The sequence below is a fragment of the Myxocyprinus asiaticus genome, chromosome 14 (genome assembly GCF_019703515.2).
Source record: "Myxocyprinus asiaticus isolate MX2 ecotype Aquarium Trade chromosome 14, UBuf_Myxa_2, whole genome shotgun sequence".
Classification (NCBI taxonomy): Eukaryota; Metazoa; Chordata; class Actinopteri; order Cypriniformes; family Catostomidae; genus Myxocyprinus; species Myxocyprinus asiaticus.
The window spans coordinates 28,195,617-28,210,762 of record NC_059357.1 but is presented as its reverse complement, the minus strand read 5'-3'; the positions used below and the strand labels follow the sequence as shown (position 1 = coordinate 28,210,762).

The 15,146-nt window shown below is 43.6% G+C and overlaps 1 protein-coding gene across 4 annotated transcripts in view; it reads left to right on the top strand.

The window, feature by feature from the left end:
• Nucleotides 1-15,144, top strand: part of LOC127452141 (supervillin-like) — a 58,640-nt gene extending 43,496 nt beyond the window's left edge. For all 4 annotated transcript variants that reach the window (XM_051717369.1, XM_051717368.1, XM_051717366.1 and 1 more), the window contains 11 exons: nt 6,286-6,461; nt 7,899-8,049; nt 8,255-8,561; nt 8,721-8,930; nt 10,783-10,990; nt 11,110-11,243; nt 11,399-11,554; nt 12,570-12,698; nt 12,844-12,956; nt 13,077-13,232; nt 14,622-15,144. In XM_051717369.1, the coding sequence (XP_051573329.1) occupies nt 6,286-6,461; nt 7,899-8,049; nt 8,255-8,561; nt 8,721-8,930; nt 10,783-10,990; nt 11,110-11,243; nt 11,399-11,554; nt 12,570-12,698; nt 12,844-12,956; nt 13,077-13,232; nt 14,622-14,708 (1,827 nt within the window). In that variant the 3' untranslated portion in view covers nt 14,709-15,144. The remainder of the gene's footprint in view (nt 1-6,285; nt 6,462-7,898; nt 8,050-8,254; nt 8,562-8,720; nt 8,931-10,782; nt 10,991-11,109; nt 11,244-11,398; nt 11,555-12,569; nt 12,699-12,843; nt 12,957-13,076; nt 13,233-14,621) is intronic.
• Nucleotides 15,145-15,146: the final 2 nt, after the last annotated feature.

Genomic DNA, 15,146 nt, shown 5'->3' with positions numbered 1-15,146 from the left:
ATTAAACCTTATCTGGTGAAATATATATATACAAAACCCTTCATCTGGTGAATATATAGGCTATAACATTTTTACTTGGTAAATAGAGTTATATTAAAAAAAGAGTTGCTGTGTATTTCGGTCTTGTTTATAGTTAAAAGTCTGAAGTTCCCCTTCTGTCACTCACTCGACATTGTGTCGATGTAGTGACACTAGGGGTCGCTCTTGAGAGCCCTGAACACCTCAGATCTTTGAGAAAAGGCCAATGAGAATTGGCGAGTGGAATTTGCATGCCACTCCCCCGGACATACGGATATAAAAGGAGCTGGCTCGCAACCACTCATTCAGATTTTTTCTTCGGAGCCGAGCAGTTGTACTATCAGCGAGCTGAATACTACTGTTGTTCCATTCACCACTTAAGAAGCGTATGCTGTTGGATATATGGCGCATTTCCAGCGGCTTTCTCTCCTTCTGCACAACGAGTGCAGATTTCACCCCTGGGCACTTCGACAGTGCTAAAAGAGTGTATATTCCTGCTAAAGAGTATATTTTCTCTATTAGAGCACAGACATTGACGTTGAACGTCTTTTTAAAGACGTGTCTTTATTAAGATGCCTTTCCGTCTTTGTGTGATTCCTGGATGTGGTCGCGGCTTTCCTTCTTCCGGGGGAAAGCCACTCTAGCCGCCCCCCGCGCCTCGCCTTTTACCTCCAGACACGAGGCCGGGCCGGCCCGGCTAGCACTGGAGGCGATTTGGGGGCTTCAATGGGCGTGGCTCCGCCGGGTAAATGCTCGCAGACCTCACATTCCCCAGCACGCTCGTTTGCCCCCGGCAAGTTCCGAGAGGAGACCAGCTCGCCCCAGGGCCAGCTTAGTGTCCCTTTCGGAGCTCCAGAGCGGGATGAGTGCTCGATCTCTGCATCGGAGAGCATACTGGCGATGTCAGACGCTGAGGACTCGACTGGGCTGCCACCTTTGGGTTAGCCCACCCAGTCTGAGGCTGATGGTGAGATGACCGCCATGCTTGCCCGGGCCGCTGCGTGTGTCGGGTTGGAGTGGAACCTTCCACACTCCCCTGAGCCCTTGCGGCTAGATGATTGGTTCCTGGGTTCGGGGCGCTGCTCACAGCCAGGCCCCCCGGTCCCTTTCTTCCCGGAAGTGCACGACGAGCTGGCCAGGTGGTTGTGACGGACTACGAGGACGGTCAAAAAGTCCCTCCTCCCCCGTCGCTGACCCCTCCGACGCCGGGTACATGGAGCAAGGTAAGTGCTTCGAGGGTCCCTTCAGTGCAGCCACGAGTTCGAGACAAAGTGAGGCTCCTCAACGTCGCATCCCCTACTCCCTCCCGCCGCGAGGCCCCACCCACAGGTATGTTAAACACGATCGTCCCCTTAGTGCCCCTCGCCCGGAACTTGGATGCATGGCTAGCGCTTTCCAACCCATCGCGGTGGTTGGCCAGGACCATCCGACTCGGCTACGCAATTCAGTTCGCCAGGCGCCCGCCCCGGTTCAGCGGCGTCTGCTTCACTTTGGTTAGGGGCGAGAACGCCGCCACCTTGCATGCGGAGATTGTGACCCTTCTGCGTAAGGGCGCGATAGAGTCTGTCCCTCCAGCCGAGATGAAGAAAGGGTTTTACAGCCCTTACTTCATCGTACCGAAGAAAGGCGGTGGGTTGCGGCCAATCTTGGACCTTTGAGTTCTGAACCGGGCTTTGCACAGACTCTCGTTCAAGATGCTGACGCCAAAGCACATTTTGGCATGTGTCCGGCATCAAGATCGGTTTGCGGTGGTAGACCTGAAGGACGAGTACTTTCACATCTCGGTTCTACCTCGACACAGACCCTTCCTACGGTTTGCTTTCGATGGCCGGGCGTATCAGTACAGGGTCCTGCCCTTCGGCCTGTCCCTGTCCCCTTGCGTCTTCAGGAAAGTCGCAGAGGCAGCTCTTGCCCTGTTAATGGAAGTGGGTGTCCGCATACTCAACTACCTTGACGACTGGCTGATTCTAGCTCACTCTCGAGAGTTGCTATTCGCACACAGGTACCTCGTGCTCAGGCACCTCAGCCGGCTAGGGCTTTGGGTCAACTGGGAAAAGAGCAAGCTCTCCCTGGTTCAGAGCATCTCTTTTCTCGGTTAGACTCAGTCTCGATGATAGTGTGCCTCACGAGCAAGCGCGCGCGGTCAGTGCTGAACTGCCTGAAGTCGTTCAAGCAGAGAACAGCGGTTCCACTGAAACACTTTCAGAGGCTCCTGGGGCATATGGCATCCTCAGCGCCGGTCACGCCACTAGGGTTGATGCATATGAGACCGCTTCAGCACTGGCTTCAGACTCGAGTCCCGAAATGGGCATGGCGCCACGGCACACATCGTGTGGCCATCACGCCGATCTGCCGCCACTTGTTCAGCCCTTGGACAGTCTCCTACAGCAAGTGTACAGGCGCGTCGTCATTACGACAGATGCCTCCAAGCGAGGCTGATGCGCTGTGTGCAATGGGCACGCAGCCGTTGGCTCCTGGACAGGACCGCGACTGTGTTGGCACATCAACTGCCTCGAGTTTCTGGCAGTATTGCTCACCCTGCGGAGGCTTTTGCTGTTGATCCAGGGCAAGCATGTGTTGGTCCGGACGGACAACACAGCGACAGTAGCGTATATAAATCACCAAGGTGGCTTATGCTCACGTCGCATGTCGCAACTCGCCCGATGTCTCCTCCTATGGAGTCAGCGGCGACTGAGGTCGCTGCGGGCCACTCACATCCCAAGCAACCTCAACGCCACAGTGGACGCGCTGTCGCGGCAGGTGACGCTCAGGGGAGAGTGGAGACTCCACCCCCAGGTGATTCAGCTGATTAGGAGTCGGTTTGGCAAAGCAAAAGTAGACCTTAATTGCCTCCCGAGAAACCTCCCACTGCCCACTCTGGTATTCTCCGATGGGGCCCCTCTTGGCCCAGACGCACTGGCACACAGCTGGCCCCAGGGACAGACCCTGTGCAAGGTCAGGGAGGACGAGGAGCAGGTCACCCTCGTGGCCCCGTATTGGCCCACCCAGACTTGGTTCTCAGACCTCACGCTCCTCGTGACAGCCCCTCCCTGGCGAATTCCCCTGAGGAAGGACCTTCTTTCTCAGGGACGGGGCACCATCTGGCATCCGCGCCCAGATCTCCCTTGGACAGGATGTGGAAGACCTAAGTGGCCTACAACCAGCAGTGGTAGACATGATCACATAGGCCAGAGCTCCTTCCACAAGGCAGCTTTATACCCTGAAGTGGCGTTGGTTCGTGAATTGGTGTTCTTCCCGAGCTGAAGACCCTCAGAGATGCGCAGTCAGGTCAGTGCTTTCCTTCCTGCAGGATAGGCTGGAGGAACGGCTGCCCCCCTCCACCTTGAAGGTGTATGTGGCCACCATAGCGGCACACCACGATACAGTGGACGGTAAGTCCTTAGGGAAGCATGACCTGATCATCAGGTTCCTGAGAGGTGCCCGGAGGCTGAATCCTCCTAGGCCACGCCTGTTCCCCTCATGGGATATCTCCGTGGTCCTCCTGGGCCTTCGCGTAGCCCCCTTTGAGCCGCTAGAGTCAGTCGAGTTGAAAGCCCTCTCCTTGAAGACGGCCATCCTGATTGTGCTCACCTCCATCAAGAGGGTCGGGGACCTGCAAGCATTCTCTCTCAGCGATACCTGCCTGGAGTTCGGTCCGGGTGACTCTCATGTAATCCTGAGACCCCGGCCGGGCTATGTGGGCAAGGTTCCCACAACCCCCTTCAGGGATCAGGTGGTGAACCTGCAAGCGCTGCCTCAGGAGGAGGCAGACCCAGCCCTGTCGTTGCTGTGTCCAGTGCTTACTTTGCACATCTACTTGGATCGCACGCAGAGCTTTAGACGCTCTGAGCAGATCTTTGTCTGCTTTGGCGGACAGCGGAAAGGGAACGCTGTCTCCAAACAGAGGCTTGCCCACTGGATCGTGGATGCCATTGCTATGGCATACCAGGCCCAGGCCGTGCCCGCCCCTTCGGGAATACGAGCACATTTCACAAGGAATCTGGCATCCTCGTGGGCACTGGCCTATGGCACCTCTCTAGGACACATCTGCAGGGCAGTGGGCTGGGCGACACCCAGTACCGTCGCGAGATTTTACGATCTCCGGGTTGAGCCGGTTTCGTCCTGTGTTGTATCAAGTACGAAGAGCTAAATTCGGGAATACGGACAGCTGGCCAGGTGTATCGCTTGCATATAGGGCCTTTCCCCTCCAAAGAGGCGAAGATGTGCACTTCTTTTCCCATGCGAGTTTACGAACCCGTGAACCCTGGATGTCCTTCCTCCCTAGCCCTGTGGCTCGCGAATTCAGCGGAGGAATTCACAGCCGGAACCAGTACGTGTGCTAGTATGCCCTTACTGAGGTAGGTGCTCCACAGGTGCCGGTTACACCGGTAACCCCCTGTGATGTATTTTCTGCAGTACGGTCTCCCTGTCGGCAGACCTGCGTCTCCCTTCGACAGAGCCCTCTCTGTCCTGGTCACTGTGTTTGTAGAGCTCCTCCCCTTTCAGGCAGGACCTACCACCATGCCTCTTCAATGTGCGGCTCTGAGCCCACATGATATGCTTGCCACATGTTACCTCCCCTCCGGGCAGGATGTGGTCTCCGCGGGGTCTTTTCCCCCTGAAAGAATAGGATAGGAAAAGAACACCTTCCCCAGCACATATCTTGAGCGTTAAAATGACCCCAGCCGAATAACTGAATACTCTGTGGAGAGAAAATATAGAGAGAAAAGGCCACATCTCTTCCCCTCCCCCCCAGGGATGTAGGGAACTATACAACGTTTTTTGGGGCGTTGGGGGAGGCTACGTGCAGACCGGTGCACCTGCTACTACGCACGCAGCAGCTTGCTTGCACCTGCACCGGCAGTCCACGTAACACGGTTCAGCTAGTTGTGGCATTTTGTATAGGGTCCCCTAGTGTCATTACATCGACACAACGTCGAGTGAGTGACAGAAGGGGAACGTCTCGGTAACTGTCGTAATCTCCGTTCCCTGATGGAGGGAACGAGACGTTGTGTCCCCCCTGCCACAACGCTGTACTGCCCGCTGAAATGGCCGGGACCCTGTCTCGGCTCCTCAGCACAAAACCTGAATGAGTGGTTGCGAGCCAGCTCCTTTTATACCCGTAGGTCCGGGGGAGTGGCATGCAAATTCCACTCGCCAATTCTCATTGGCCTTTTCTCAAAGATCTGAGGTGTTCGGGGCTCTCAAGAGTGACCACTAGTGTCACTACATCGACACAACGTCTCGTTCCCTCCATCAGGGAACGGAGGTTACGATAGTAACCGAGACGTTATGCACCGAATTGTTTTCTGATTATTATTGGAATTTTGTTTGAACAATAAACTGCATGTGGGATTTTATTCATTTTGGACTCTTGTTGCCTCTGTGTCTGTGTCAGTCACAATAAGGAAATACTAAGAAAATGCTTTGACATTCTGTAAATCGATTTTAAAAGAAATCGGCCGATTAATCCAACTTAGTTATCATATCAGCAAAATCCACTATCGGTCAACCTCTAATACTAATGAATAAAACATACTTAATATGTAAGTGTGTAATAGAAGAAATGTGTCCATAAACTTTTTGTTTTATCAACGTCAAATAATTTAAGGAAAAATGTGTATACATGTTAAAGGACAAGTGCATATTTTAGGTGCTATAACTGGTTACAAATGGTGTATAAGCATTTCATCATTTGCAATCACGTTTTTGCTTTGACATGTTGGTTTTAAATGATCTTGAAGTATGAATATTCTCTCAATAATATGAGGTAATGAAAGCTGCATGCACAATAATCATAAAATAATTAGCAAAATGTTGTTAAAATAGTTTTTGGATGAAGAAAAGCATGTCACACTGCATGACATGTCAACTTGTCAACTACACAAATATTTTAACACCTTGTGATTACACATTTTTATTGTTATTGTCATTACAGATTACAGTATATAAATTTGATTAATCCTAAATATAATCCTTAGTTTTGGTTGGATGTGCCTGTCATACCAAATACCAAATACATTAAGACATGTATGACAAAACTGCATTTAATGTTGTGGGCAGGGGCGGACTGGCCATAGGGAGAACCGGGACTTTTCCCGATGGGCCGGCTGCGAAACGGGGCCGAACGGGCCACAAAACGGTGCCGCAATATGCAGAAGGGGGCCGTGACATGCACCTACCACATCGATTTCTCTTTCCAGTCCGCCCCTGGTTGTGGGTGTTGAGTGAAATTAAATTACAGTGCTTTTCCCATTTCTGTTTCAGACTCTACTGTTTGACTTTGGCAGTGAGCTCTATTTGTGGCATGGGAAAGACGTTGGCCCCAGCGAGAGGAAACTGGCTCTGCAGCTGGCTCAGCAGGTTTGGGATGGAGCATATGACTACAGCAACTGCAGGATCAACCCTCTGGATCCCTCTGCTGGCAATGCGTATATTCACAAGTAATTTCACATATGTACACATCAGCCATGCATAACCTTAATATAAGCATATATAGTATAAATATTACAATTAAGCTTTTTTACTATTGAATGAGTACATAACTACATATCCATTTCCTGAAGGAATAGCAGTGCTTGCAAGGCAACAATCTAAACTTTTAGGTAAGTTTAGGTTTTAGGATTTGGGTCGGTGTAAATTCAATTCTGCATCAGAGCCAAATATCATGATACGAATCTTGTTTTCTGTCAGCTTCACACAAGAATTAACACTCACTGTGCAGTGTAAAGGGGGCTATAAATGATTAAATATATGCAAGGAAGACCAATTGCCATTCAGTCTACAAAACATAGTCTGGGTGTTAAGCGGTTTAATTAATTTCAGAACTTTAACTCAAAAAAACTAAAAAAACAAAGAGTGTCAATTGTTTAGTATAATTTAAAAGAAAACTTTTCAATTTTTTTAATGATATAGATTATGAAAAATTATGAGACTATCAGCCTAATAAACTGCTGAAAAATCACAAAAAATCTTATTTTTCCTGATTTGACATGATACTGTATCTCATAGTGAAAATTAGCTAGCTCTGAAAAAATTCTTTTTTTTTTTTTGTTCCCAAGCATGTCACCTGTAACTGATTAAAAAAAAAAATAAATTATACAACAAAGCAATCAAAAGTTATAGCATTACAAAAATAAATGATCCTAGTGTCCAAAGGTCTCCAAACAAAAAAACAAACAAATAATAAAGGTATGCTTTCTCTCCAAAGCATGCAGGTTGAGTAACGAGATCTCTTTCAGTTCCATTCTCTGTCATTTGAGCCATCTTTAAGTCTGTGTCATGTATTTGGCACCATCTCCTGGTGGCCATATTAGAGGGAGCGATTCTCTCTGCCCATATTTAGATGACTTCCACCTCTGGTCGCAACGATCTGAATCATAATAAGACTAGTTTAGCATTCCATGACGCTGCATAACGTACTGCATAATTTCCGATGAAGTCAACTGATCCAGGAAAGCTAACGTTTTTTTTAGCCAGATAGCACATTAGCTGTGTGCACATTGTACTTTGTGTGGATTATCTAATGATCTATGCATCCGATTACATTGTGTGTGGGTTCGTTTTAACGAGAATCTCCTCTAAGTAATGGTATGTTATTGATAATTTATGTTCTAAGAGTTACTAGTATTTTGATGATTATTTTTGTTCTCTGAGCTTAAAGGGTTAATAATTAAATGGTTATTAATTAGGGTTATTCCAGTGTTCCACTAGGCAAATGTTTGAATGTTTGAGGAATATGAATACAGTGCTGCCTTGCAAGCACTCTAATTAATTTTTTAATAGAAGCAGCCTATGTAACCAGAGCATATCTTTTCAGGTTATAGTTTGTAATAAAAAAAGAAATAAACATAAAGTTGTTTGTGCATGTATGTGTTCAGGCAGGGCATTGGGCGGCCAGCCTGGGCCCTTTTTGGCCGTGTGTTTGAACAAAATGAGACTGCACTGTTCAAAGAAAAGTTTGCTAACTCATTTGAACAGACAAAAGTGAATAAGAACCACACTGCACCCTTAATTCAAGAGGAAGTGCAGGTGAGTGACTCCATAATTAAAAAAACATTAATATCCATATGTTTTCCATATAGCCTGTATATTATATATTTTACAGTTTTTCTGTCCTCTTTCATTTTTCGAATTTTTACATTTTTCATATACTTATGTGCAATAATGATCAGTTTACTATTAAATCTATTTTGCATTTGATTTATTTTATACCTTTGACTTGGTTTTGGTTCAGGCCCCTTTGCTCAGGACCTCTTCAGAATCAATGCTTGTTGAACAGTGGTCATGTGATGCCAAAGCTCTCTTTGGTGGAGTCTGTCTCTCAGGAGTGTCACAAATCGTTCTGGATGGTGTGGACGTACGAAGAGGACGTGACCTGGTCACGTTGAGTGACGGTCGACAGGTGGAGTTACGTACTCTTGCCGTAAAAATGTGGCTTATTTCAGAGGGGGAAGAGTGTGAGGTCACCCCAGAAAGCATTGGACAGTTTCATGAGGGCAACACATATGCTATACGCTGGACGTACAGCCTCACGGCCTTGGGTGAGTAAGTGTGTGTAAGAGTGTGTGTTATTTTATGTATTTTATATATGAAAATTCAAAAGCTTTGGATATGTATACAATTTATTAAAATATACAGTTAAATAAATGTTTTTAAGCTATCTTAATTTTAAGTCAGTTAATTTTCTTTGTCATTTACAGTTGATCAGGTGGCAAAAGAGCAGAAAAGATCTGCACTTTTCATCTGGAAGGGCCGTCACTCAAATATCAGTGAGCGGGACTTGTCACCCACACTAACCAATCAGTGTAGCTCTCAGGTGTTTGTAACAGAAGGAGAGGAGCCACCTTGTTTTCTGCAACTGTTCCAGGGAGGAATGGTCATTTACAGACAATACAGCAGTAGAGATACAGGTTTGTTCATAGCTGTATCTATGTTATTTGATATGAGAATAATGGGTGTATCTCTGTAGTTTTTATGAAACAACTTGTTAGCAAATTTTTGTTTGTACTAAATGTGAAAGTGTTTAAGTCATGTTAACCACAGACCAAATTTTTCTCATAAATTGAAAGATAACACGAAAGAGGCAACATGTCATGTCTATAAGGTAACCTTGCGGTTACCTAAACTCTTGTGAGAGCTGCATGCTCTGTGTTTGCAGTGTGTTTACTGTGTTTATTTGGAGTCTAACCCTAAACCGAACCCTACACCTCCACCTACGCCTACTACTAAACCTAACCCTAAAACCTACACCTACACCTACCCCTAAACCTACCCCTAAACCCTACACCAACCCCTACCCCTAAACCTAACCCTAACCCTAACCCTAAACCCTAACACAAACGGCCAAATTATCTTTTGGGTGTCTGTGCTGCGGATCCCTCTGTGCACAGTATGTGTGACACAAATTGCATCATCAGCACAGCCGCGCGACTTGACCGTGCGCCGCCTAGATTTTCTTGACTCGCGCATGTGGTCCTCGTCTGCGAAATCTAGCCCGAAACCTAACCTTAGTAACAGTATACGTAACTCACGTGAGGACTTTGGCATCCGGACGGTTACCTTCTTGACACCCATGGTGGAATTAGTAGGGATGGGCAATACCACTTATTTTCTTTTCGATCCGATACCAATAATTTCAAGTCCAATATTGCTGATACCGATACCAATACTGATACTTCTATTAAATGTTTTTACTTTTTTTTATTTATTTTTTTATTTCTTGGGATAAAATGGGTAATTTAAAATATAATATAAAATATAATAATGTGAGCCTAAACAGAAAATTCTTAGACTTCTGTTTTGTTTACCCTCACAAAAATTAACCATTGTTTCACTACAGTAACTATAGTTTAACCATGAGATTTAGTTAAACCATAGTTACATTTAACCATGGTTACTACTACAATACTACAATACTACTGTAGTAAATCCATGGTTTCAGCCCCCCCCCCCAAAGAAAACCCATGGTTACTACAATTTTACTTCAGTAAAACCATGGTTAACTATTTTTTAATTACTTATTTACAACAATTACACACAAATACAAGGAATAAGGAATGTTACCTCAAGATATGTTGTTATTTTAGTGTGAATTTACTCCAGAAGCAGTGGTGTAGTAGTGTCTGAAGAGGTGGGCATACTGTGAATTTATGAAAGAGAATCTCTGTACAATATATATATATATATATATATATATATATATATATATATATATATATATATATATATATATATATATAAACAATTCACTCAACAGTGCTGCAGCATTGCGTTAGTAGATTGAAAAGGTTCTGGGTCAAAAATCTACTCGTTCCTAGACTACACTACTGTCCAGAAGCTATTTCTCTGATTTTCTATCATTACCTTTACAAGGCACTGATCCCTCTTGTTTGAACGAGCCTTGTGACGGCGCAAGCGCTTGTCTGCTTGTGTCTTTCAGCATGCATGTTAAGATGTGCGGAAGAAGAAATAGTTCCCATCCTGCACAAGTATTTGCTAATATTGCCTACTCCTTTTTTATTTCACTTTGAAGTGAAATGATAATATCCCTAGATATTTTTGTCTGAGGATCGATATTTTTGATACAACATCAGCATCGGAAGTATTGATACTTTAGGATCGATCCGCCATCCCTATGAATTAGCCTTGTGGGTTGGCCTATAAATTGACATCATGATTGAATGGCTTGTCACCCAAACTAAAATACTAGTATATCACTAAAGTCTGATAATTTTTCAGAGCAATCTTTTGTGTGTGTTTCAGGAGGCTGGCGTCTGTTCTGTGTGAGAGGTGATGTGCCAGTGGAGGGCAGTCTGTTGGAGGTTGAATGCTCCTGCTCCAGTCTGAGGTCTCGTGGCTCTCTGCTCTTACTGAACAGCCAAAAGGGGGTGCTGTACCTGTGGCACGGCTGCAAAGCCCACAACAGAGCCCGCCAGGTGGCCAAGCAGACCGTCCAACGCCTCACACAAATGTAGGAATTACATCACAAATCAGATACAGATTTGTAATAAGCAACACAAGAACCTGTTGAAAAACATGATGGATGATGCATATTTGCGCATCTCTAAATTAGTTTGATGTAATGATTAGGTGCCCGCCTGAGCTGGGCCTGAGCACTGGCAGATGTGTGAATGTCCAGGAAGTGGAGGAGGGGAGAGAGTTAGCAGAGTTCTGGAATGCTATTGGGCCTCAGGACAGGAAGTTGTATGACTGCATGTTACAAGGTGTGACTGCAGCCTATCACAACCAATAATATTTAACATGACTTGTCACACAAATGAACATTTTAATAGCATAATATCATAAGCATTATTGTACACGGGCAACCGTTTTTTCACAACTCACTACAAAGGTGTTCTGTGCTTTGAATTCTTTTCAGATCCTGGTAAATTTAACTTTACACCACGCCTTTTTCACCTGAGTGCCCATTCAGGAACTTTCAAAGGGGTGGAGCTAATTAGCCCATCCCATGTAAATGGTGTTATTTCAGCAATGCCCATCCTCCAGGACAAGATATATGCAATGCCACATCCAGGTGAGAGTAAGCAAGTGCACAGAACTCCAATACAGACACACATATACACATAAAGACTTTTCACACTATGTTTAAATGGATTGTTCACCCAAAAAATGAAAATTTTCATCTCATCATTTACTCATACTCATGCCATCCCAGATATGTATAAATTTCTTTCTTCAGCAGAACAGAAACTAAGATTTTTTGAAGAATATCTCAGCTCTGTAGGTCCATACAATACAAGTGAATGGTGGCCAGAACTTTGATGCTCCAAAAAGCATATAAAGGCAGCATAAAATTAATCCATAAGACTTCAGTGGTTAAATCTATGACTTCAGAAGTGATATGGTAGGTGTGGGTGAGAAACAGATAAATATTTAAGTACTTTTTAACTATAAAGTCTTCTCCCTGCCCAGTAGGTGGCGATAAGCATAACAATGTGAAAGTGAAAGTGGAGGTTTATACCCAAAAATGAACATTCTGTCATCATTTACTCAATCTCATGTTGTTCGAAACCCAAAAGACTTTCTTATATCCATGGAACTCAAAATTAGATGTTATGTAGAATGTGAGACTCAGTCACCATTTACTTACATTGTATGGAGAAAAAAAAGATGCAAGTCAATGGTGACTGAGGCTTACATTCTGTTTGTCCCCTTTTGTGTTCCATGGATATAAAAAAATCATATGGATCTGGAATAACATGACAGTGAGTAAATGAGCACAGAATTTTCACTCTTTTTTTGTTTTTTACTTGGGTTAGAAGTCCCTTTTAGACCTTGGCATCGTTTCACCCATGGTTTTATAATGTAAAATCTCAGTGTGAAATATGAAAACCTGAATAACCAGGATTACCGTAAGTACCAACCCAGAGTAAAATGTGAAAGATGGAAGAAGATCACCCAGGATAAAGTTAACCCAGGGTTAAAAAGAACCCTTGCTTAACAATTTTATAGATATACATATCTTTGGCGTTTTAGGACAAACTATTTAAATGTGCAAATTATTTCTGATGTTTTAACATTTTCTGCAGCGCTGTTTCTGTTGGATAATTATCTGGAGGTGTATTTATGGCAAAGTAGTGATGCTGCAGCCTCACAGCTCCCCCACTGGGACAAAGAGAAGAAGTGTGCCATGGAGACTGCGTTGCAATACTGCAGAGGTGAGCATGGGATACTGTATAAGGGACCACAGATTCTGTTTGTTTTGGCACTACTGTCTGAAGTATGTTTATTGAGTATTTGTTATGCTATAGTATGGTACTAGGTCTGTGTATTGTAAGTGTATTTTTGGTGTTTGGTGTTCAGAGAGAAATCCAAGACGGCCTCCCATGGCATACCTTATTGATGAGGGAGCAGAGCCTCTCACCTTCACTAATATATTCCCTTCATGGGAGATGAGGGTAACACCAGAACTACAGGTGAGTGAGGCCTTCATCATCTTTATCAATGTCCAATTATCACAGTGTCTGCATCAGAACAGGTACAGAGTGAGAGCTTATATGATTAACACTGTAATATTTGCGTATGTATTCTTCCAGGACTGCACTGTGCGTAAAAAGCTGACATTGGTGCAAGATGCCCTAGAAGCTCTTAATAAGACCCAGTTTCCCCTTCAGGATCTGCTGAAGAGACCTTTACCTGAAGGAGTGGATCCTCTACACCTGGAGAACTACCTGTCTCAGCATGATTTCAAGGTTAAAGACTAAACATACAGTAATATAAGTTCAAAATGAGTAAGGTTAACTCACAATTATTTTTAGACTTTAAATTATCTGAATAGTAGCAGTTCATCATTGTCAGTTGTTTTTGTACAGTATTATATCCATGTATTATTTTATGTTTATATTTTATATACAGTGGGATTCAGTGGAGTAGATCTGATTTGGTTGAACATTGGGTTAAATGTTCATTACAGCACATTACACAGTGCATAATAACAGTTCAAATAAAAGCACAGAAAAATAGAGAATTATATTCATTGCGTACTCTTAAATATTTATACACTGTGTATCATATTAAACATTCAGAAAAACATAAACCCTTTGAGAAAATTACAATTTTTACCTGCTCATCTGAAATGGCCGTCTGCTTTTCTCACCCTGAAAAAAAAACAAAAAAACAACTGATCATTTCTATGGACACCTTTATCATCTTTACTGACTCCACATGTGACTCATGTGATATATTTCACGTTTTCTAGATTCATACGACTGTTTTGTGTGAATAACAGACATACAGACCGAAATTGCACATGTTGTCAGCCACTGACTGTGTCTTGTGAGACACAAAGTTTAAAAAATATGTATATTTTAGAGATATTTTACATTGGGTTGTTTTTTTAAAGGATTCATACCTGTGAATGGAAATCTGCCTCAACATTATCTATACAAGCATTTTTTAAAATCCTCATCAAGTAATAATAAACGACTGTGATTGGCCTATCCTGGCCAGCGCTGAGAAAAGTAATAGGTACTACGTGACGCCTCCTTCTTCGCTAGAGGGGAATTGCATGACACTAGTTGGTGCGATATGAACTCGTACAATGGAGGGGGGACTTTTTTGTCTGATTATGACAGACTCACAGTCACGTAATTGCAGGGTATCTCATACTAAATTATTTTCAGCGTTGATAAAAATATATAATCAAGGACAGATGTATGATTGGGGGGATGTAACTTTTAACGAAACCAGAATATTCCTTTTAGTGAACAGTTTATTTAAAAGTCTATTTGTTGTGTCCCCCTTTGGCTTTAATGAAAGCATGCACTTGAGCTGGCATAAACTCCACAAGATTGTGCAACACTTGAAAGCAAGCAAATCAATGTCATACATTTTCTTAGTGACCAATAAATATTGCAGAACTGTAAATATTTCTTGTTTATTTTAGGTCATAACATTTTATTGTTTTACTTACAAACTTACAAATATTTATTTCCAGGTTTAAATTACATTTTAAATGTCAGATTTTTTATGTGGACATTTGAGCCCCACTGTATATCAAGCAAATTATAAAAAACCTGATTAGCTGCATTCTGCTTCATAGACAGAGAGGCTGAAGTAACTGTCTTGTTTATTTGTTTTAGGTTGCTTTGGGACTGACATGGAATGACTACAACTGTCTATCAGATTTACAAAAAATTGACCTTAAGAAAAGCAAAGGACTTTACTAAATCAGCAGCACTGCAACCTGGTCTCAACAGAAACAATATTTTAAAAAGGTGTGTTTGTAAGATGACTTGTTTGTGTAAGGTAATGGCAATCATATGTACAGTGTAATTGTGAGTGTGTTTTACAGTGAGTGTGAGTGTGTGTCCTTTTTGTCTGGTTATTTTAATGCCAATAATGTCCAACACTCATTTTGGCCAAAAGCTCAAAGCTAGACACAACTGTTTACTCTGACTTTGAGAAATAGCGCCATGGTTTCTTTTAAAGTAACCCCCCATCCTCCATTGCAGCTGTTTCTGCCCTCCCTTTTTCTTTCTTTATCTCGCTGTCTGCCTCCTCTCTCCTCTCTAAACAAAGCAGCACATGTGAATAAGAGGTGTGGCTGTTTTACTGAACTTTAAGTTGAATTTAGTATTGTTTATTTTAAAATAAAAACATTATGA